At 46.0% G+C, this 22,947-nt stretch overlaps 1 protein-coding gene across 1 annotated transcript in view; it reads right to left on the bottom strand.

Annotated features, from left to right (window-relative positions):
- Positions 1-22,469, bottom strand: part of PDE6C (phosphodiesterase 6C) — a 48,453-nt gene extending 25,984 nt beyond the window's left edge. The window contains exons 1-11 of the mRNA XM_045878446.1: positions 22,035-22,469; positions 15,623-15,775; positions 15,433-15,522; positions 14,376-14,516; positions 13,077-13,151; positions 12,079-12,143; positions 11,912-11,978; positions 7,625-7,672; positions 3,344-3,493; positions 2,622-2,765; positions 1,253-1,321 (exon numbers count right to left, since the gene is read on the bottom strand). Coding sequence (XP_045734402.1) covers positions 1,253-1,321; positions 2,622-2,765; positions 3,344-3,493; positions 7,625-7,672; positions 11,912-11,978; positions 12,079-12,143; positions 13,077-13,151; positions 14,376-14,516; positions 15,433-15,522; positions 15,623-15,775; positions 22,035-22,469 — 1,437 coding nt within the window. The remainder of the gene's footprint in view (positions 1-1,252; positions 1,322-2,621; positions 2,766-3,343; positions 3,494-7,624; positions 7,673-11,911; positions 11,979-12,078; positions 12,144-13,076; positions 13,152-14,375; positions 14,517-15,432; positions 15,523-15,622; positions 15,776-22,034) is intronic.
- Between the last annotated feature and the right edge of the window lie 478 nt (positions 22,470-22,947).

Below are 22,947 nucleotides of genomic sequence, written 5' to 3'. Positions count from 1 at the left end.
AGACATTCGTTCAGAGTAATATATATATATATATTTTTTTTTTAACTTATTGATTTATCTCCTCTTTGGCATCACACTTTGTTTTTTCACTAAAATTTCTTCCTTCATTAAGAGGGGCATCAGTTTCCAAATACTAGGATGCATATTTATAACAGAGCTTTGTATTGTGTTGTGAAAGCCTTCCCCACCATTGTTTGTTCTTGGCAGATTGTCCCACGTCTGCTGATTGACGTTCCAAAGTTCTATGGAAAACGTGGAAGAAACGCTAACGTTATAACGCTGATGTGTTTGTAACGGAGCTTCGGTCACTGTAACTGGTGTGCTTCCATTTCCTGGGTCGTCTGGTGTGCAGCCTGGCTCCACACTCTAGTCACCGAACTTTCTAGCAGGTCCATATACGGAGTTGTCACCATCCATTACTTTAAGACCCCACCTCGTCTACTGATCACTGCATAGACCACTAGGAGGGCTAGCTGAGGTCTACATAATATAAAAATGAGAGTAAAAATGGAGAAATGAAACCAAACTGACAACTCTGCTGAAGGCAGTTGGTTCATGTTGACTCATGAAGAAAGGAGACTGTCAACCAGTTATTTCATCTTTTACGGCAAAATTGCCTTACAAACCAATCAGTTATGCAACGAGAATGTTTGCCCTGAAATGCTTGCAGCAAAGATGTCTATGGCAAAGAAGTTTAGGGCAAAACTACCTAGAACCAAACATAGGATGAATAACCTATAGGTTATTATTAATTATATATAATATTAACTATATTAATAACCGGAAGAGAAGTTCTTTCAACTCAAAATGATAGGGGTGGCCTAATGGCAACAATAGGAAAGAATTGCATTCCTCCAAGTTCCAGAAGGAAGAAGCCAGAGATGGCAGAGGACAGTTGTGCCTCAGAGGGTCTATGTTCTACTGTATATTTGTCATGTCTTCTGGGGTGACCACGGGGCAATCCAAAGCTATTAAAATAAATAAGGCCATGATATCCTTAGAGTTTGTGCCTGTGTTTCCTTATGTGGAAGTCTGGTTTCTGATTCTAAATTATCTTTGTGGATTGGACTGTAGGAGACAAGGAGGAAGAAATGCAGAGAACCAGAAGATCACGCTTTATAAGAAATCTCTTTTCTTTTTAGCCTTTAAAGGTGCCAGAGAAGAGGAAAGTCAACACTTACTTGAGAAATGAGAATATGTATCCTAATATATTTTATTTAAAAGATGTTAAGGGTAGAAGTAAAACACTTACCAAAATTGTGACAAGCTGTTTTTCTTCACAGTCTTCAATTACATCTATATTTAACTTCTCTTTAATTTTCTAAAATGTAAAAGCAATCGAGGTGTGAAATTCCTATAAAGAAAATTCCTATCTGATTCCTCTACTCTTAAAATTGGTTTAAATGATGTTAAATTATGCTGTAATGGGTTCCATGCAAAGATGTATTCGGGATACAAAAAAGACCTATAGCATTATTATGAAGAATTTTCTCCAAAAAAACACAACACAAAAATATAATTGATTTCTTTATTCCCCTCAAATGTAAAATTTAACAGTGACTGTCTTAGAGAGAGACAGAGAGAGAAATGTGAGCTGTTTGTATGTAGGCAAGAAAGAGAGAAAAATTTGTTTTTTCTATGAGTGTTTCTATTTTTTCATTTGTTTTTCTATGCATTTATAGCAATTTCCCTTCACCCTCCCCAGATTTTCTCATTTTTAACATCTCAAACTGTCAAATAAAATTTCTCTTAACCTTCAAACCACCCAGCAAAACCAAAACCAGAAAAAAGAAAAAAAAAACCACCCCAAGAAAACTGCACCTACACACACATTCAGAAAACTAGGGAAATAAAAGGAATAAAGATAGTGGGTGTGTGATATTTTCCCTTCATGTGGTGGTGATTAGAACATTGTTAGTAAATATCTACTTGCTTCTCCATCATCCATGATATCAGTCTTGGCCACGTTTGGCCAATGAGACTTTTAGTGAATGTGACACGAATGAAACCAAACTGTTTGCACACTTGGGCTTGCACACTTGGGCTTACTCTCCTGCACTTCTGACATCACCATAAGAAGAATACTTCTCAGATAGCTGCTGGTCAAGAAGGATGATATATGCATAGAGCAAACCAAACTCACAGCTTAGAGCCAAGCCCAACTAAGAATCAGTTGAAGCCTGTCATCCTACCAATGCCTGAGTGAGAAATCGATGTTTATTGTTGAAATACCACTGAGATGTTATAGTTGTTATGCAGCATTATGTGGCAATAGCTGACCGGTACATTTCCCTTCCTGGAAATATTTTTTCCTTGCTAACATACTTGAATCTAGAAGTCATTCCTCCAGCTCCTACTGACCCAGGAGCTGTTTTTTAAATATTATTTTTTTTTTATTTTTTAAGCAGAGTGCTATTCCAACCAAGCAGCTGAGAAGTCTAATAAGGTTCTGTGTCCGCTGGGCCACCCAGGTTATCCCCCAAACTTCCTTCTTTGTCTCCTCTTCCTTAGCCCAGGATTAAACCTATTCTCATTTGTCAGACCTCTAGGTAATTAGGCAAATTCCAGAAGCTGTGCTTAGATGCCACCAAATGTCCACAGAACTGAATTCCCGCACTTACCAAAATAGACTTGATTTCATCAGGAGTGGCTTTTGTCTGGCTCATGAGCATTTCCTGAGCTATATCCTTTCTGTTTTCCAGCTTATTCATTTTATCATAGGTGTCAGTATTTAAAAGAGACCATCCAAGAAATTGTGTCAGAGTCTGAAATGGATAAAATGTGACTTAATTCTCTACAATTGAAAAATTGATTTGGAGGCAACCATCCACATTCTGTTCCATCAATCAGTCTCCTTCCCACCATCAAGAACCCAGCTTCTTATTTCCATCTAAGAAAAAACATACTAATAATCAGCCCCAGACAATAAAACTGGCTAAGCCCTTGCTTTTCAAAATGCACCACGCACTGTGAATACTTTATTAGAGGAGAGGAATTACAAATATCCAGTAGAATAAAGCACAGCCTGAGACTCAGAGGATTGGGGTGACAGCAAGAATGACAAAGAATAGAAGGGGTGGGAAAAGGAGATAGAAAACTTCTTTCTGATTTCCTCATATTGTAAAGAATTTTGATTAAGCCAAAGTTCAATCTTGGGAAGAAAATGTTGCAGTCTACAGACGTCAGGAAACGGAAATGACACAATGGGCACATATTGACCACAACCATTAGTGACTCATGCCTTAATTGCCCTTCAACAACATCCCTCCAGAGTAACATAATTACGCCGCCCCCATTGTTTCATGAATTTCATTTACCTCCATTATTTTATAATTGCACTTACCTCAGTAATGTGTTCATCATACTCATCGAAAGGTTTTCCATCTTTCCTGTTATAAAATGTAGCTACTCCCACAATATCTTCTTTCTTGTTGACAATAGGCAGGGATAAGACATTTTTAATGACCCAACCAGTTTCATCTACAGGTCCTTTCTACAAACAATAAGGACATTCAGATTATGTTTTGACTTTTAATTTTGAAATAACTATAGATTCACAGGATGTTGCAAAAGAAACGTACAGAGAAGTGGCATGCACCCTTCACCCAGTTCCCCCAGTGGGAACAGCTTATGTAACTGTAACGCACTATCAAATCCAAGAAATGGAGATTGATACAATCCATGGAGCTCACTCAGACTTCACTAGATGCACGTGTACTTATTTGTGCATGCGTGTGTGTGCAAATCCATCACACGTGTAGCTATGTGCACCCCTCAGAATTGAGATACAGAACTAACACAGCACCCCAAGTCTTCTCTGAGCTACCCTCTCACCACCTTCCCCCCAACCTAGGCTACCTTTAAAGAAAGAATAATCTAATCTCTCTGTCCGATGCATAATTCCACCCTGTGTCAGAATGTGGCTAGGACAAATAGCCATAAAAGTATTCGAGCACATGTGATTACATGTACTAGAACCAAGCATCCGCATTGTGACAACCCTAAGCTCTTCTCTTTGTCCCCCCCCGGCACTTACCTCTATATCACCTCAGTGTTCCCTAGTCACTTTTTCTGTCCCTCAACACCTGTTTAGTGAATTCATCATATTAAATTCTCTCTGTTGAAATACCCAGTGTGGTTTCTGTTTTCCTGACTGAGCCCTCAAAACAGGCTTCTGTTCTGGGGTGCTGCCCCACTTAGTGAACATCTGTCGAGTCCCTGTGATGGGCCTGGGCTAGTTGCTGGGGCTACAAAGAGGAAAAAATCACAGGCCCTAACCTCCAGATGGTAACATTCTAGTGGGGGATGCAGACACAGAAGTTCAGGACAGTTTCTTAAAGTGTGGCCCAAGGACAATGTGCAATAGACTTTTTTTTTTTAAGCTTGTTTCATAATTTTGGGATGTGCATCTTAAATAAGCTCCCCAGGTAATCCTGATGTCCTCTGACGTCTGAGATCTGTGGTGTGGCACTCGCATAGTCTGAGCAAGGCAAAGGTAGCCAAGCACTGAGCACGCCATGCTATCCCTTCTTCTGCCTCCTGCAGCATCATTAGCCAAGCCTCAGAGGCCCAGGCTGTCTTGCCTCTCCCATGATGCCTTCTCTCACCCATATGGAACTTCTCTTTTTCAGAATTCTATCAGCGCTTAGAGCCTGGAGCACAGTTAGAAGCTAGATAATTTCCAAATGCTTCGGAGTTGCTGATTTTTGTCTGTGAGGCTATAGTCTAATCTTGCCGAAGAGCGTCTCACACACTGTCGAGCTCTGCAGAAGTGATGGGACAGTGGGGGGTGTGTGACAGATGCTCAGTAAACAGCTGCTTATTAGTCGAAGTGTTCCTCTTTATACTTGGAATGAAAAGTGGAGAAACCAAACCTCAACTTATGTGTCCTAATGGTCAAAGCTTTGGGAAAAAATCAGTGCACAGTGGTTCTCAAAGTGTTTATCCTCGGAAAATACAGTGAACTGTTTCTACATGTATATTGCCACGTGGACTAGGGACAAAATCAATTGCAGAAAATATATCACCTGTGTACAAAATAGTTTCACAACCGTAAGCACCCTGTATATTTTTTAAAGCATCCAAAACAAGCTTTAGTGACTATTTCTCAGTTTTCGGTAAATATTCATTTGTTGCCTGTTCATGTTCATGTGTTTCGCTATTACTAAGTTAGTTAGAGCTTGTTGACAGAAAAGTGGTAGAAGGAACTTAAGAATTAAGAAAAATTAATAGGACAAAAACTTAAAACTGAAGAAATTCTATGTGTTTTCTTTTTTCCTGTGAACTGAAGATCACTTTAATTGATATAAAGGAAAAACGCCTTCATCCACTTCAAGGAACTACCCTGAAGTTGTCTGCATCCAAATCATCGAGCCTGTGGATATGTTACTTCACGTGGCAAAGGAGCATTAAAGCCGCAGCTGAAATTAATGTTGCTCACCAGCTGCCCTTAAGATAGGGAAATTATCCTGGATTTTCCAGGTGGATCCAATGTAATTATAAGGATCCTTAAAAGTATAAAAGAGAGTCAGAGAATCAGTGAAGAAGGTAACGGAAGCAAGGCTAGGGTGATGTCATCGCTGACTTTGGAGATGGCGGGGGACCGTGAGTCAAGAAGTGCAGGTAGCTTTAAGAAGCTAGAAAAGACGAGGAGATGGGTTCTTCCCCTACGGCCTCTAGAAAGGAACACAGTCCGGCCAACACCTTGATTTTAGTCCAGTGTGACCCATTTTGGACTTCTGACTCCAGAACGGTAAGACAATATGTTCCTGCCTGAGTGGTGATTTGTTACAACAACAATAGGAAGCTGACATACCAGGCCACCTGAGGGGTATAGTTTGAGAACCGTTGCCTTTGCAGGTTTGCTCTGACCATAGTTCACTTTGGATCAGTGGTTTTTCCACTAAACTTCCCAGGGACAAGAGGGACTAGTGCGAATAGAGGGGGGGGCATGAGCAGGTGGAGAGACAGCGGGAAGGGGAGAGAGAGGTGGAGGAAGGAGGGTGGCCACCCTCTCCTGAGTCTGCTCTGGAATGATCCCCAGGGGCGGTGTCCCCGAAGAAGCTGGGAGGGAGTCTGAGGACTCGAGAACACCATCAGATTCAGTCCCGACCTGGGGTAAGGACAGAGGGGCGGATGGAGGGTGCGGGGAGACCACAGTGCTGTTGTCAGAGCTCCTGGGGCCAATGTTGCGGCGGGAGGAAGGAGCTGGTGTCTCCCAGCAATGCGCCTGCCTCAGTATCCCGGCCATGCTCAGCCAGCGGCTGGGGCGGCCCACGGGGAGCAGCCCGGTGCTCTGGCGACCGTGGATTTCCCAGCCCAGCAGCCATTGCACGGTCATCCCTCCCGCCGTCAGAGACCCCGCACTGGGGCTTCTTGGAGAGCTGGGAAATTCCTATGGCCGGAGGTTTCCCCAGGTGGGCAGCCTCCTGGCAGCCAGGGCCCTCGGAGCCACGGGTGGCGGCCCTCTAACCTCAGAGCCCAGCCCCGGGTCTCCTGGCTCAGCTGCCCTCCCTCCACGGCCAGACAACAGCTGCCGAGGCTCAGACGCTTTAGAAAGTGCATGTCCCCATTCTTTCCTTCCTGCGCACTCTTTCCTGGCACCCAGCTGCAGTAAAGGTCAGGGTCAGGGCCGGCACAGCATGGTCACGACGAGGCTCTGGCTGCAAGGAGGGGGCAGCTGGAGCAAATGCGCCATATGGTGTTTGTGTGATTTCCACGTGGGTGAGCAGGGGGATGAGCACGGAGATCGGAGGGAAACCTTCCAGGAAACTAGGCAGGTGCGCCTAGGTTTGCCGGGGCCCGCTTGCAACAGGTGCTGCTCATCCAGGCCTCAGGCCCCAGGGGGCTGGCTTCTCCCTTAGGCAGAGATGGGGTGTGGGGTGTGTGTGGGGGTGGGGAGTGTGTGTGTGGGGGGGGGGAGGGTGTGTGTGTCGGGAAGCCAGGCACCGATGGCCCCCACGGGGAAGGGCTGTCTCTATTCCTGACTGATTGTAACCGGGACTCTAACTGGATAACTGGATGTCTGTTAAAACAGGACACACAACACAGGCCAGAAGGCAGAAAACTGGCTCACATGCCAGTTTCTCCCCAGCAGTCAGGTGGGGGGGGGGGCGGAGGGGACAGGTGGGGAGGAGGATCCCTGGATGTTGCAGGAGGAAAGATAAAACCAAGAGTCTGACAGCAGGAGAGGCCCTCAAAGACCCAAAAATAGTTTTTTCTTTTCCAATAAGCTGCAGGGAAGGGCCTGGGAAAACCACCAAAGGACGGCATCCAGGTGGTAGTACGTACACAGCTAATCACTCAGGCAAAGAACACTTAGCACCTGTGATTGCCAGGCACTGTTTTAAGCCCTGGATGACCAGGAGTGGGTAGACTAGAGGAGTGGCAGGGACTACCCCCCCCCCCCCAAATGCTAGGGTGACAAACACCCTGTCTCCTTCTCTCGTCCCCCTCCTTCTCTCACCTCTTCTCTCTTCCCTGAAGAATCTACTTGGTGAATGGGACAGAAACTCGAGTGTGTTCCTCCCGGCCACCTGAGCACGAGGCAGACTCTGGGGATGGGGCGGGGGGAGGGTGCAGGGAGCAGTGCTGATGGGCGAGGCCTGGCTGAGGGCAAAGTTACCTGAAATGTGAAGTACTCATCTGCAGGGGCATTCAGCATGTTACATATCTGTAAAGCAAGAGGACACGAAAGTCCTAAAACATGTGGCAGAACCACGAACCCACAAAGCAGAAGAAAGAATGCATCAGAAGCGAGGGTTTCCTCCGCAGCTCTCCGTGGCTCGCAGGCAAATTATTCACACTGAACCTTGGCTGGGCCAAATTTGCTAAAAACACATTGAGGTTCTCTTCTGCTAATTAAGTCATTGTATGACATTTAGCACAATCTTTGCTCTTTCCTACTCCCAGCCTCTAAGGATTCTTCTTCCAGATTCAAAACAACTAACTGTTCAGACCAAGGAGAGGAGGAAGCTGAGCAGAAGACGGCTCTGCTAGAGGTGGGGCAGTGACACTAGGAAGGCTCTGTTTCCCTCCCTCCCTCCTTTTCTTCCTTCCTCTTTCCCTCCCTCCCTTTCTTCCTTTTTTTCTGATGTGGGATCTGAATTGCAAACAGGTGCCTACGCGGCAGAAGGAAGAAGCCAGGCAGATTTAGGTACAAGGTAAGAAGTCACTCTGAGATCTATTTGAAGTACTGAATTCAGAAACTATTGCTTTCACCCATAAGGACAAGAAATCATTCTGTTCTTGGTAATTTTTAATTATCTGTATGTCCAATCATATCCACAAATGAGTCTTAATAAAATGCTATAGCTTTGTTTCTACCAAAATTCTGGTATTTAAAATCATAGCATTTTAAAGTTGGAGCTTTAATCATTAAGCTTAAGCTTCTTCTAAAGGTGAGGAAATAGAAGCCCAAAGATGTTGAGACTTTGTTCAAAAGCATGGGCGGAAGCTCGAAGTGGAGTCTGAGTGTGGGGACTGGTGTTACCAGCTCTCCTGGTGAGGGGTGGGGAAGGCCCTCATTCGTAAGCTGCCAGTTTTCATGGCTCCAATTCTCCCACCACGGGGGACGGTTTAGCAGCTTGCTCATAAAAATCCCTGAAACTCTAACACTGGTGAGTGGGGAGCAGTAGCCTTCTACACCTGCCGGCCCAGCGTTAGTGCTCGCATCCCACGGTGGTTGAGCCACATCAGCTATGTTTGGGCTACTCTGATGAAGCAACCGTGCAAGTGTTTCGAAGTTTTTGTTTGCATATACCGCCGAAGAATCGAAGGAATTGTGTGTGCCGTCCATTAATCTCCTCTAATCTGAATGAACTACATGAATTCGTGGCTGAGCGTCCTTCAGGTGTGTTTTAAAGAGGCAAAATGTAGCTTAGTCCTCTTTTCTGACCTTTCTACCAACAGTGTCAGTCTTCATCCATACTCTTAAGGCCTCTAGAGAACATCTACAGATGGGTCAAGGTCCTAGAGGCCAGGCTTTTATCTCCGTATTCAGAAATCCTTGCTGCTCTCAGTCTTTCTCTCTCTCAGTTCACATGTCTTCTTGATTCCAGCTTGGCTTGATCCTTTATTTAGTGCCTTCAATTCTACAAATATGCCTCAGGCTCATTTTTAATATCTGCGAAATCATTAAACCAGTGCCTGCTGCGTCCCATTCAGAGCTGGGATGTACTTGTCTAAGGAGAACTCTGTGCACGTGTCCCCTAAGTCCAGAGAGGTCCAGCTGCGGGACTTCTGCGACAGCTTGCCCTAAAGTGTGCCTTTACTCTCTAACCCGGGGAAATGATTGAGGGAAACATTTTAAAAAGCTAAAAGGAAAAGTTTCAACACTATAGGAGCCCAAATAATTTTGATTAAAATTGCAGATCATTTTTATCTAGAAAATAGCATTTAGAAACTCTCTAAGGCCCCATCTCTTAAATAATTAGGTCAGTAACCTTATTTTACAAATGTGAGTATTAAAACCCAGAGAGGTCAGGGCATTTAGCCCGAGGTCAAGGATTTGCCAAGGGATTTGGCCAAGGCAGGACTGAGTCAAGGCGCCCAGGGCTCTTCAGCCTTGCCTTTTGCTCTCTTGGCCAGAATGCACCACCATATTACAGAATGCAGGCCCCCTGGGAATGCATTGCTCTGGCTGAGGCTGCTGAAATGTTTGATACCATTCTTTAGACTAGGGGTTCCCAGCCAAGGTGGTGTACGGCATCTGGTGGGTAGAGGGCAGGATGCTGCTGAACACCTTACAATGTGTGGCTAGCTGCCCCCCCCCGCCCCCGCCAAAGAATCATCTGGCCCCAAATGTCAATAAGTTTGAGAAAATCCTGTGCTAAACACAAAATGTTTTTAGTACTCCCTGCCTCTTGTGAGTACGTTGTATAGTCTGACACCTTTAGGAGGGGAAAGGGGGACTATTAATAACTCGAGCACAACAGGTGTAAATGGAAGCTGGCCAGGCCAACTGGGATGTATGTTCACCCTAATTATGGAGTCCTAGGAAATGGCTCAAGCTCAACTCTCTGAAAATCAGTTCCCACTTTGGAAATGCCAATTTGCTGAATGAGCACTTTGGTGAGAAATACCTTAAACTAGATTTACGAGGGTTTGCCCCCAGTCCTGGGCTACCAGCGGAGCAGCGATGGGCCCTGGGGCAGGAGCTGAGATATGAAAGGCAGGGGTGCAGCATATGTGGGTGATCTGTGATAGAACCGAAACCTGGGGGACAATCCTCCCCTGCTTTGGGAATCCATCCCTTGGCAAGCTGGTTATATGGCAAGTTGATGACTTGGCAGATTAGCCATTCATTGAATTGGCTTTTGACACCTTTGCTTTGTCGAAATTGATTTTGGGGGGAAAACCTGTTTCCCTAGGAGAGAATAGGTATTTAAAAGTCGGGGTATAAATCCCCCCACACTGGCCATGGCCGCTTTGGCCATATCGAATTTGATAAAAGCTCCAAGCAGGGGTCTAGTAGGTGGTCTGCCAGGAAACCAACGATGGGCGCCGATGGCCAAGGAATTTGGTGATGTACTGAAGCTGAAAAGTTGTATCTGGACTCAGGAATGAGTTGGAATGTTTTGGTCATTACTACTAAGTCAAGAAGGACATTTAAAAAACACTTCGACTCTTTTGGAGCAAACATGAAAACATGGTATTTGTTCATAGTGCTGTTTATTCCTAAAAGAAATAAGCTTGTTTTTTCTCTTCTTTCTCTTTTCTTCCCCTTTGGCAAGTCTCTACACTAGAGAAAGGGATCATGCCACCTGTTCGAGGCCCCCTGGTCCTGTAACCAGTGAGTCCAGGGTTTAGGCCTCCTGGGAACCCCCAAGTAAAGCCCCCTGACATAGGAAGATCCTTCAGCCACATCCAGAATTTTCCTCACTCTGCTACCATTCCAAACCCAGCAATTTTCACACTAAGCAGAGACCAATTTGTGCCAGTAGAGGAAAACGGGAGCTAACCTAGGTTTTGTTTCCCCTTCTCTCTGACCCTTGAGTGACTCTATTAGTCACTATAATTTACATGCCCGTTTACTAAATAATGAGGATGAATGAACACTGCCAACAATACAAGGACAACACTAAAGAAAAACCAAATATGCAAATAAGTGCTATAAATACATTACAGAAACTTGGATTTGCAAAGCGGAAGATCGGAAAATGCCAACATAAATGTGGGAAGCACTGAACTCTCTTGCAGGGAGGAATCTTGATGCCAAGAGATGACACAGATGGTGGAGAAGCCCAACAAGGGAGAGATATCTTCCAAGAGAAGGAAGGAGAGTATGGTAGAGGAGTGGGGAAGTTATGGTGACTCTAGTTCTCTGGCCTGGAGACCTATGGGACCTACCAGAGACCTCTTGTTTCTTGTCTACCCACACCTGACCTCTATTCGCCAGACCTGGCCTCCTATCTTTACACACACACACACACACACACACACCACCAACCCCCCACCGCCCCCCCACCCCCCGCCACAGACCAGGGCAAAACTCTTTACTTCCTTAATCAACTCCCTCATTCTGCATGGCAAAGTTCTCCATTTACACATTTTTGTCTTTTGTCAGTAATTTCTCATGCTTTGGAAGTTTTGGCCAAAGTAACTATACTTGAGATCTAATTAAACCCAACACGAATCCTAGCCACAGACTTTCAAAGGACATCTGAAATTTGCATGACTGCTGAATAAGAAGTTGGGGGGACGGATGGATCTTTCTCATGTTGACTAAATATTTTCGTGTAGAGTTTGGAAGTCTCTAGTTAACCTCCTTTCAACTGCCAAGATTCCTCTCTCCCACGTCCTGTGCAGGCATGTCACTCTTCCCTCCTGCATTTTACTTTCACAACTGTTCCCATCCCATAACAAATAAGAGTTTCATCCAATACTATTCAAGATTTGAATAGGAACTTACAAATCCATTTTCGGCAACGTATGTTGGCAACCCGCTAACAAGAGTCCAGTGGTCTGTAGGGGGTGTCCTTGAGGAAGATTAGAAGAAAGAGAATCATTGCCACACAGAGAAATGCAACGTGGGCAAAAACAAAAGGGCAACTCCTGCCACCTCAGGACAGTACTCACGGGATCACTTTGATCTCTTCTTTTCCATGTAAAATGTAATCGATGATTTTGTAAAAGATGACTTCCTAAGAGGAAAGAGATTATGAGAACAATCTTATTTCCCAAAGAAAACACTTCTCATCAGCAGAACTGGTACTTTAAAGCTCATTTAATTGTACCTTATTTTCTAACCACATTGCTCTGCATAAGTACCACCTAATTACTCATGTCCTGATTACAAGCTTGCAATACATCTAGAAATACTAGTGGCTATTTATCTACATGAACAAGCCTGTGGAGCTAAATTTTAAAAGTGGAATTTATCCAGACAGCTTTCAAAGGAATCTTGTTTTACTTTTAACTGATCCCTTTCTATTGTCCAGAAATATCTGGCTGATAACTGTAGTGGAACAAAGCATGTAATTTCTCAACCTCCGTCAGTGTGTTCCCTTCCCCACTGTGCACTGAACACTTCCCACCTTCCAGCACTGGCTGATCGGAACAGGTGTCTCAGGAACAGGATTCAGCAGTTACTTCGTCAAAGCTGGGAGGGACTTGAGAACTAGTCTCTCTACTACTTTGGGCAGATGAAGAACCTGAGGCCTGGACACATTCCATCCCAGTACCCTCGCTTTCCTGTGCGCTGGGAATACGGTGGTGAGACCTCATTCCTGCCCTCTGAAGCTTGCTGGCAAGGGGAAAGTAAATCCAATCTAACCCTTGCCTGGAGTTTCCAATCTAGCAGGTTTGAAGGAGGGCCTGGGCACAGGGTGCTCAAAAAGCTAGGCAGGGGGCTCTGATGTGTCCCTTCCTCTTGAGAATTACTGATTCACCAAGCCCAGCTATACAGAAAAGGAAACTGAGAAGTGGAACAATGAGTTTAGGCAAGGGCCACCCAGCTGGCTTGGGCAGAGCTGAGACTTGAACCTCAAGCTCCTTGTCCAGTGCTCTTTCCTATCCACTGGTCTTGGCACCCTGTGCCATGCACACACATCACTGAGGAAGATGTTGGCACCTACTCTGCCATCGGGGGTCTTCGGACCTTTATAAGGCTCGACTTCTCCCAGCTTGATTGGCCATTCATCGTAGAATGCCTGAAAGCAATTATATTTAAATATTATTAAACGAACTGTTCCGTGACCTATATCTTCTGTGAGTTTCACGGCTTTGCGTATTCTATGTTAATTTAGAATTCTGGAATTTTAGAGCTGAAAAAGACCTATAATTCCCAGCAATACTGCTTACAAACTTGAGACTGTGAACAAGTCACTTAGCCTTTTTCATCTGTAAAACAGGGATAGTAATAGAATTTATACTATAGGGTGGTTGTGAGGATTAGATGAACAATACAGACAGAGCACCTACCTTGACACATAGGTAAAGGGACTCAGTAGCTAGCAGCTTTTTATAGATAATTAAACTAAATCTAAGTAGATTAAGAGATGTGGCCAAGGTCATGCAGAGTGGCCAACAGTGTGGGCTGCCTTACTCAACGTCTATTCTCCCCCTCTTCCTCTCTAACAGATCCCAATTTATTTAGGCATCAGGTAGTCATTTTCTCAGGGAAGATGGGCCTGCACAGCCCCTGAGTGGCCTATATATGGTGCCTGGGATTAGTTGGAGGGCAGGCACACGGCCAGTCCTGGACAGCAGAGAATGGGGAGAAGTCTGTGGAGGCGCTTCTGGGGAAGAGCACCCCTCAGATGAAAGGTAATGGAAATGACATTTGCAGGAGGCGCCTCCCAGTTTTGTCCTGTGTGTCATGCCTTGAGCTGCAACAGCTTTCTTGCCACCCCCAAGAGGAGACCTCTCCAACTTGCGGGTGGCAGAGACCTTGCTAGGGGAAAACAGCAAGCCACTGGGACCTTGATGACTATACTGAGCTCCGAATGAGCCAGTCTTAGAATTGCCCGATCTTGGGACTTCTTGTTAAATGAGATAACTGTCTGGCTATTACTTACTGGGTCTGATGTTCCTTGCAGCCAAAAGCACCCGAACCAATAAACTCAACCACCAAGTCCCAGAGCCAGGATCGAAGCCCAGCTCTCCTGACACCTGGTCCCGTGTTTATCCACTTAGAACAGTTACTCTGAAAAAATAACTTCCATTCACATGGAGAATAAGCAATATAAATGATATAGTATTCATTACTTATGTTGAGCTAGGAGAGCTCCAACCGAATTAATGAAACAAGATGAGAAATGAACATTATATATATATTGTGTGAATAGTAGCCATGTTTTAATGGATCACATTTCATGTGATGGGTGTTGTATAGATGATTTGAGGGGAGACAAAATGTATGGAGTGACGAGGACCTTCTCCTTGGTCATTTCCAGCAGTCCGATGGAGTACCGCTCACAATTCAGATATGTTCTAACTGTGTAGAGTGCTTTGTGAAACTGGCGCTCCACATCTGTGAGCTCTTCAAATATTTTGTTGGCTGACCACATGAGGATCTGGAAGGAGGAATTAAAAAGAAAACACTGAGAACAAAACACACAGTGAAGAGGTAGAGCATTAGCCAAAAGAAAGTAGGAGGTGTCTCCAGTAAAAAGAACATGTATCACTGAACAATGCACTTTCATTTTTGAACTTGTGCGTGTCTGACACACTATTCAGATTCTCTGGGATGATTAGACCTGTGCAAGGGTGAGGGTCTCTGAAAGAGGTACGCCATGATTGGTCCCCATGTCAAAGGGCAAGTGACCTCACCTTGGAAGCAGAGACAGTCCCTGGGCAGAGGGTCCAGTATTGGTGGTGCCCTGGCTCCTGCCATTCCCCCACTGGGGAGAAAGCCATATGCCTCTTTCCACACATCCTGAGCTACTCAGAGGTAACCTTATCTGGACAGTTGGATAGGAGGGGATGTTGGAAGCCCTTCATCCCCACCCCTCTCCCACCATTGTACAGATGAAGAAACTGACGTCTAGAGAGTGGCCCAGACTGAGGTACCCTGATTACCAATGTTGTTCCTTATCCCTCTGGCTCAAGGAGGCAACAGACTTCAGAAGAGTGATTGGTTCCTCAGATTAATAGCTTCGATATGTACCAGAAACTGTCAAGAGCTTTGTGTGGACGAATTCATATCATGATCATGATACTAGAATTCTCTCACAGAAGAAACCACGGCTAGCCAGGATAAAGATGAGGCAAGCCAGCTGTACATGCAGATGGAGGAGCAGAGAGGTAGAGGGGGGAGGCAGGGGCAGACCATGACTATGACCATGAGAAGACAGCCGGGACTAAAGTCTGAGAATCGGCTCCATGTGCCTTCAACCCCCAAGAGTGATAGGAGGGGTCTGGGCTTGTTGCCTCTGGGTCCCTTTGTCAGAACAGGAAAGCATGGAGTGATGAAGGTCACCTTCCTAGTACCTGGCTTCTTCGGGATTCAACAGTGTACAGGTAGTTGGTATGATGAAGCTTTAGGATGACAGAAACAAAGTTGAGGTACCTGCAAAAGACCTACAGGAAGCAGAGAAAAACAAATTAGGTATGAGATCTTTCCATTAAACAACAAATAAATTTCCTGAGCCTCCGGCTGGATGCCCAAGGTTAGCATTACCTCCTCATCCTGTTTGGAAAATTCAGATGCGTTTACTTTGTTAACTGCCATAACCACAGCAAGAACCTCTTTGCCCATCACGATCGGAGTTGCCAGCAGGTTCTTGGTGACATACCCAGTTTGTTTGTCCATGAAGTCAGAGAAATGGCTGTTCTGAAAGACACATTCACACGTTTGCCAAAGCAGCACAGAACCATGGAATGTAGGTCTAGGAATGGCAACAGACCATTCTCTCTAGTCCAAACCGTCTGGGCAGATAACCAGGGCCCCAGCACAGCGGTCCCACCCACACCCCCATCCTACGATTGCACAGAGTGAACTCACTGGTTTTAGGATGAGTATCTCCCACCTGAGCTATGGCCTATCTAGGTGAGGCTGCGGTAGAGCCGGGAAAAAAGAGGTGATGTCCCGGCCAAGAGGAAAGTGAGATGCTAAGAGGAAATGGGGTTACAATGGACAGAAGGTGTGCAGGGAAGCGGCACACAGCTGGGATTACGGGTGTAGCGCATGGAGCTCTTCTTTCTAATTACGAGAGTAAAATGTATGTGAAACCAAACAACTGGTACATCATAAGGAAAAACATGACTCCTCAAACTCCTTCTAATCTCACTTACTCGAGGGAACCAGTGTTAACAGCTTGGTATGTCTCCTTTTTTCCCCCCTTATTTTTTAGAGATTGATCGATTGATTGGAGGGAGGGGGAGGGGCAGAGAGAGAGAGAGAGAGGCATGCAGACTCCTTGCTGAGCGGGGAGCCCAACACTAGGCTCCATCCCAGGACCCTGAGATCACGACCTGAGCCGAAACCAAGAGTAAGACGCTTCATGGACTGAGCCACCCGGGTGCCCCGGTATGCCTTTCTCTAACTCTTGGACAAAAATATTTCTTTTTTATAAAATTTTTTAATTCACACAATATTTGCATCATATAATGATACTTTATGGACTTCCGTCCAGACTCGTGCATATGGGTGTGAATTCAGCCTCTAGATTCTTGCACAATACTGCATAGTGTGGGAGCCCCATGGTCTGCTCAACCATTCTCCACTGACTTAGTCTGCTTATAATTTTCCCCACTGAAAACAGTGCTGTACTAAACATTCTTGCTTTCATTTTTATGTGATGGATTCCCCGAAGTGGAAATCTCTTTTGCTGGATTCACAAGTGTATGCAGTTTTTATTTACACAGATTACTTTTATAAAAGGTTGGAAATCTTACTTCCACTGGTCATGTGTGAGAGGACCCTCTCTTGCCAGCACAAAATGCTTCTCAGTTTTTAATGTTCTACCAAGCTAACATCTTTCATACATGTTTCTCTCTCTCTCTCTCTCTCTCTCTCTGTGAGAGAGAGGAAGTGGATCTTCCCAGATACAAGCCTCATGCCGTAGATGTGAGAGATGATTCTAATATCCTAACCATGGAAAGGGCAGAGTGATGAGTGTGGCAAGGTCCCTAAATGGAAGAGCTTCAGAGGGTCAAGGACAGCGGTCCTTATTAGCTGTAAGCTAGAGGATTGCCTGCTCTAGATGGGTGTAGACACAGCCTTCCATGGTTCATACTCTCTCATCTTTGAACTTGAGTCTCCCTCAGTTGGAACTAAACTTTCAGCCTGATTCTGAGACTCACTGGCCAAAGTTAATGGGGTTTTCCTTTCATAGGTTGTATTATTTATATTTCCTTGTGTTGATGGTGCTTCTGAGATTAGCACGAACCCCTGGAAGCTGGACTCTGTTCAGTTTCCAAAATTAAAAATGTGGGAGCCTGCAGTGCTACTTCTGGGCCAGAATCTCACCCAGGGAGCAGGGCTCCTTGGCCAATAGAGCTCACAGCTCAGCTTGGGGCAGCAGACCTGGGCTGTGCCTCACAAACACCTGCAGACAAACTCACATTTGCAGACCTCCCAGCAGGCCCACTGAATCCTGACCACCTAGATAGAGTAGCATCTGTCTCCCCCAGGAATCTGTACTCTTAGTGGGTGAATCACTCCTGTGGAGGATCCCTTAGGAGTGGTGAGATGCTAAGGGAGTCAGATGGAGCCCCTTATCCCAGATCTCTTTTCTACCTTTCCCAGCATGGACCCACACAAACCAACTATTTATTTAGGAGGCTGCATCACCTAATGTTGAAGAAGGTTCTGGCGTCAAGAGTTCCCCGGCTAAAACCAGACCCCAGTTCACCAGCTACGTGATCCATGCTACTTAGCCTTTGTGGAAATAAACGCTGATATTATGGACTGTTTAGAGTCCCGGCACATAGAATAATACAGTATGGGCAGAGCACTTAGAAAAGTGTCTGGCACGTGGTAGGTGCTCAAGGATTACTGGGAAGAGACTCCTGGGAGTTTATTGGGCTTCCCTGGATGAGAAGTAGTTCTCTTTTGCAATGACCATTCTGCTTCTAGTTCTAGCTTTTATAACCAATCCCAGTCACTGCAGAACCTAGATGCTCTCAGCCCATGTAGGCGTCCTATGCCCGGAAGCCCGCGTTTGTCTGAGGGCCAGTCTCTGGCCATCCCCCCATCCCCCACCCCCACCTTCAAGAGCCACATTTCTTTCCTAACCACCTGATCTGCCATTCTCGCTGCCTTGGGTAACATCTTCCCTGTTAGGCCAAGACACCTTCAGACTTTGTTAGGTTCTTTCTCCTCATCCACTGCTTGCCCAAGGCAGCTCGCATTCCGTTTTCCTCCTAATCTATTACCCATTATGGGTTGCGATCACCTTCATTTACACAGCAATCTTGGCCACTAAGTGAATAATCGAAATACCAGATCAGATGCACACACCATGGGATGGTCAGGCGGGCTAGTTTCTTGGCAAGCACACTTCAGTCGCAGCTTCAAAGCTTTATGCTCTTTTATTCTAGATTCTAAACACAAGGAAATATTCCTAAGTTCATTTGGCTGTTTTGAGAAAATGACATACATTTCAAAATGTAATGCTTGCTGCTTATTATATTTGAAAGCCCTATATAAAACCATCCGTCAGATGACAGGGCAGGTGAGGTGAGGCTTTCTGCTTCACTAGCTCGAACAATCCCTAGTGAAGTTTGCTTGAGTAATTCCTATAGTTCTCGGATTCACAAACTCCCCTGGGTAGACCTTCGAAGAAGCCATGGAAGGCATCTGGGGAACACTGTGTACAGCAGCAGATGGACTGGGCCCCTCATCTGATCTCAGCGTTGTTAAACTCTGATTAAGTGCCATTATCCCTTGAGACCAGGAGTCAGAAAGAGAGAAGGGAAGGAAGAGAGAGGAGAGAGGAACAGGAGTTAGAGGCACTCTGTTAATTATTGAAAACTTAGGATTTCTCCCATGGCTTTCTTTTAAGCCACAGTCAGAATGAGAACCACCCATAGAGTTAATCAGTTTTCCCAATAGAAAAAGAAATAACCTGAGGAGGATATCTCTCCGTTTCCTGTTATTAAAAGTTTCCCTGTCTTTAACCTGTTTTAAAAAGAGGCGATAATCAGCAACCCTTTTTTTGGCTTCCTACACCCAGCCCCCAAACGCCCCTTGGCATAAATATAATAATAGTTGTCATTTATTGAGCACCTACTAGGAGTCAGGCACTTTATGTTCATTTAATCTGTATATTGGTTTGCCTCCACGTCTCAGGTGCAGAAATGCAATCTGTCACACAGTTACCTAGCTAGTCTCAAACCCGCATCTGCGCCGAGGTCTCTCTGACGCCAGAGGTCTCGCCCTACACCTTAGCTTCCCGGCTATCACCTTCATGGACCCCCAAGGTCGGGGCCATCCGGCTCTACCTCTTTGTCTAGGTCTGAGAACTCCTTCCCTCACCTGTGCCCACATTGCCAACCAGGGAGAAGCCACGTGTGGTCAGTAGCGTGGTAAAAGAGGGAGGCCTCAGAAGACCCAAGTTATGGTCCCAGACCTGCCACATCCTGCCTGATTGACCTTGACAAGATTCTTCCACATACAGGATGGACATAAAAATATGCTCCCTCCTTCCTCACAGGGTCTTTGCCAGAATCAAATGAGATTAAGAATGTGAAAATGCCTTAGAAATTGTCAAATACAATGAGAAGTTGAGAATTAGAAATGTCATTCAAACATTGGTTTCCATCTTCTTTCTTTTTGCAGATTTTACCATAGCGATTCAAGTCTGGCAAATTGTAGGGAAGTGGGGGTAGGTGGAGGGTGGAAAGAGTGCTGGACACAGAGTGAGGACACCCCCTCTAGTCCAGCCCTTCTCACTCACTGACCATACCATGGACTCTAGGATAGATGCAGCCCCTGTGACCTCAGCTTCCTGTCTGCCCAAGGGAAGAGTCCGCTCAAGACTTCCAGAGCCCCTGCCACTGAGGATCCCCTGGTTGCTCTGAAATCCAGTTTTTCCTCCTGCATCTGCTCACCCAACACACCAGTGTTTTTCAATATTGACTGCATTTTAGAATCACCTGGGGAGCTTTTTAAAAATACTATTGCCTGCATCCCAACCCCTGAAAGTCTGGTGTATTGGTCTATTGAGTCTTGGACGGTATTTTTTTTTGAAACTCCAGATTCGATTTTAATGTACCTTTGGAGTTGAAAAGCACCACTCCTTTCTTCCTAAGAGAAAAATGCTTAGAAGCAGTAGAAATGGAAAGCAAATGAGGCCCTGTCTCTCCTCTGAGCTGAGGAGGGTGTCTGTCTTCAACTTCTACTTCTCTGTCCTGCCCAGAAGAGCCAGGAGTCCTTAGGAAAAAAGACAAGGGGAAAACAGGCCCTCCCCCGCCCACCTCCATTTACTGCCCTGTCCACGCAGTGACGCTCACCATGGACAGCAACACAGCAAGGCCACCCACTCTTTCCAGCCGCCTCTGCTATCACTCTCTTCTCAAAATGCCAACTGGGCTTATTGATAATGCATTACAACAGAAACCAGTTTACCCATCTCTTTAAACAATTTTTTTTTTTTTTTCAGAAAAAAACTTGCATGTCCCTTTCTTAAGTTTGAAGTCCTAGTAATTTTGCAGATGTCCTCAGTTGGGGACTGGCAAGAAGCATACTCCCGTGAGAAAAATCTCAGGGTGTGCAGGCCTAACGTCCTAATTGGAGTCTGGAGAATTTTGCCTAAAGGGGACACATCCGTCTAGTCACGGGAGCTGTGACAGTCAGCGTCAGAAGCTCCCTGAAACGAGCTTGAGCTCCCTGAATGCAGGGATCAGAAAGGGACTGAGGACTCTGTGGTGGCGGATAGCAACCCTTGCACGGGAGGGTTGTGCTGGGCTTGTTTGCAGAGGGTTGCTAATGTTTGACAACTTCTGTGCCTTCTGGATCCGTGCGGCCCTCGTCCTGTAATCAGCTTCAGGAGGCACGTAGGGGATTAGCCTCCTGCCACCAGCTGCCCCCGTCCACAAGCGGCCAGTAAACCTCAGCACAGAAGTGGGAAGCATTTCAGGGACACTCCCCATCAACCCCGTTCCATCATAAGCCACTGCTCCCCTTCAGTTAACAGCAAAATCATAGTCGCAGGACAGGCGTGTAGAAAAAAAGCGGGAGAAACCCCAGGCTGGTACCTGTGGTTACTGATGAGCGGAGCAATTATGAGTGATTTACATTTCCTCCTTGTTTATTTGTATTTTTTAATTTTTTTTTTTAACGAACAAGCGTTGTGGTGGTAAGAAGAGTGATTTTTTCTTTGTTGTTTTTAAAAGCGCATAACAACACCTTGTGTTTGCTCGGTATGCTGTTCATCTCAGGAGCATACTGCGTGATTGGAGTTGACTCTCGCTAGAGCTGACTTATGGGGGTTAGGATGGTCGATTGCACTTATCAGCCAAATTTACATTTTTCACAATCCAAATGTGAACATCTGAACTTTCAAATGGTATTATTTGTTCTTTCTGCACATTTGGTCTGTAAGTGAAAGAATCCATTTATGAGCCAGGCCGTCCCAGAGAACTGAGTGACCTCAAAGGGTTGTGAGTGAAAAAACAAAACAAAACAAACCCCAAAACAAACAAAAATAAGGGTTGTGAGTGAGAGGTGTGGGGAGCAGCTCACAAGTCTCAGCATCAGGCATCTTGCTGATCTCACCAGTGTGGGCCGCTTTGCCATGCTGTTCAGAAGGAAAGTTCCCAGAGCAGGGAGGATATGTAAGGAGCAGGTGTGGGATGCACCCGGCCCAGCTAAGTCTGCCCGATAAGATGCCAAACATTATAAGGGACACCCACTAAAAACGTACTCATTGTTTATCTCAAATCCAACTTGAACTGAGCATCTTATATTTTTATTTGCTAAATCGGGCAACCCTCGGCCTAGGGGATCCTCTTCCCGCTGTTCCTACTCCTCAGGTTATAGCCACACCAATGCCGCAGCCTGGCCCCTGGCTCCCAGCTCTCCCCACCGGCACTTCCACGACCCTGCCAAGACATCCGGTCGGCCTCACTGTCATCAAGCCACCTACCTTCTGTACATCTGGGACGTTAACGGCTTTCTTCGTGTGAGCAACCCAACCCACTATCCCGATGTCCAACGGAAACACAACTTCTTTGTCGGGTACCACCAGACTGTCCTCAAACCTGGAGGTGGGGGTGATGTCGAGCAGCCAGGAGGCCACCTCGGGCGTGCCATTGCGGGCCCGGCAGGCAAAGAGGCTGCAGCGGTCAGCCTGCAGCAGCCAGGCCACCTTCTGCAGGGCCCGGTGCACCGTGGGCTCGGCGCCGGCCGCCTCCTCGTGCATGGCCAGCAGCAGCTCGGCGCCCGTGGCCCCCTCCTCGGCCGGCGACAGCGGCCCACTGGGCCCCGGGGCTTCCCCCAGCCTCTTGGCGAAGTACTCCTTGGCAAACTGAGGGTGGTCCTCCAGGTACTTCACCACCGCCTCTTGGCTGATCTCACCCATGGTGCGGCTTGCTCTGCTGTTCTGGTTCAGAAAGTGAGACCCTCAGAGCACCACCTCGGATGGAGGGCCCAGAAGGAACTACATCCTGGTCAAAGTCACTGAGAAAACCCTACATGGCACCTCACAGGATCCCCCAAAGATGGAGCAGAATAGTTGCTTAGCAGAGCTTTCAAAAAAAAAAAAAAATAATAACCCAAACTGCCAGTCACTCTTGGGCTGTGACAGAAGGTCTGGCTTAGAGTAGGATTCAGGGAGCACAGGATTAAAGAGTTCTTCAGGACATGCCGTCCCTAAGCATTCTTAGCTCATAAGTCCTCAGAGAATCCTCAGAACATCTTAGATCAGCCAGGCAAGCGGCAAGTCGAGGTGACTATTCCAGAAAAATCACTGGACATGGGCTGCTGTCCACAGCAAGGAGAATCATCGATGTATCCATTAATGATAGGACATTAAAATCACACTGACTCATTTTTTTCAT

The sequence above is a fragment of the Mirounga angustirostris genome, unplaced genomic scaffold (genome assembly GCF_029215605.1).
Source record: "Mirounga angustirostris isolate CCGP_5_RB_7025 unplaced genomic scaffold, mMirAng1.0.hap1 SCAF_6, whole genome shotgun sequence".
Classification (NCBI taxonomy): Eukaryota; Metazoa; Chordata; class Mammalia; order Carnivora; family Phocidae; genus Mirounga; species Mirounga angustirostris.
The sequence above is the reverse complement of the archived record's forward strand: the minus strand, read 5'-3'. Positions and strand labels throughout refer to the sequence as shown.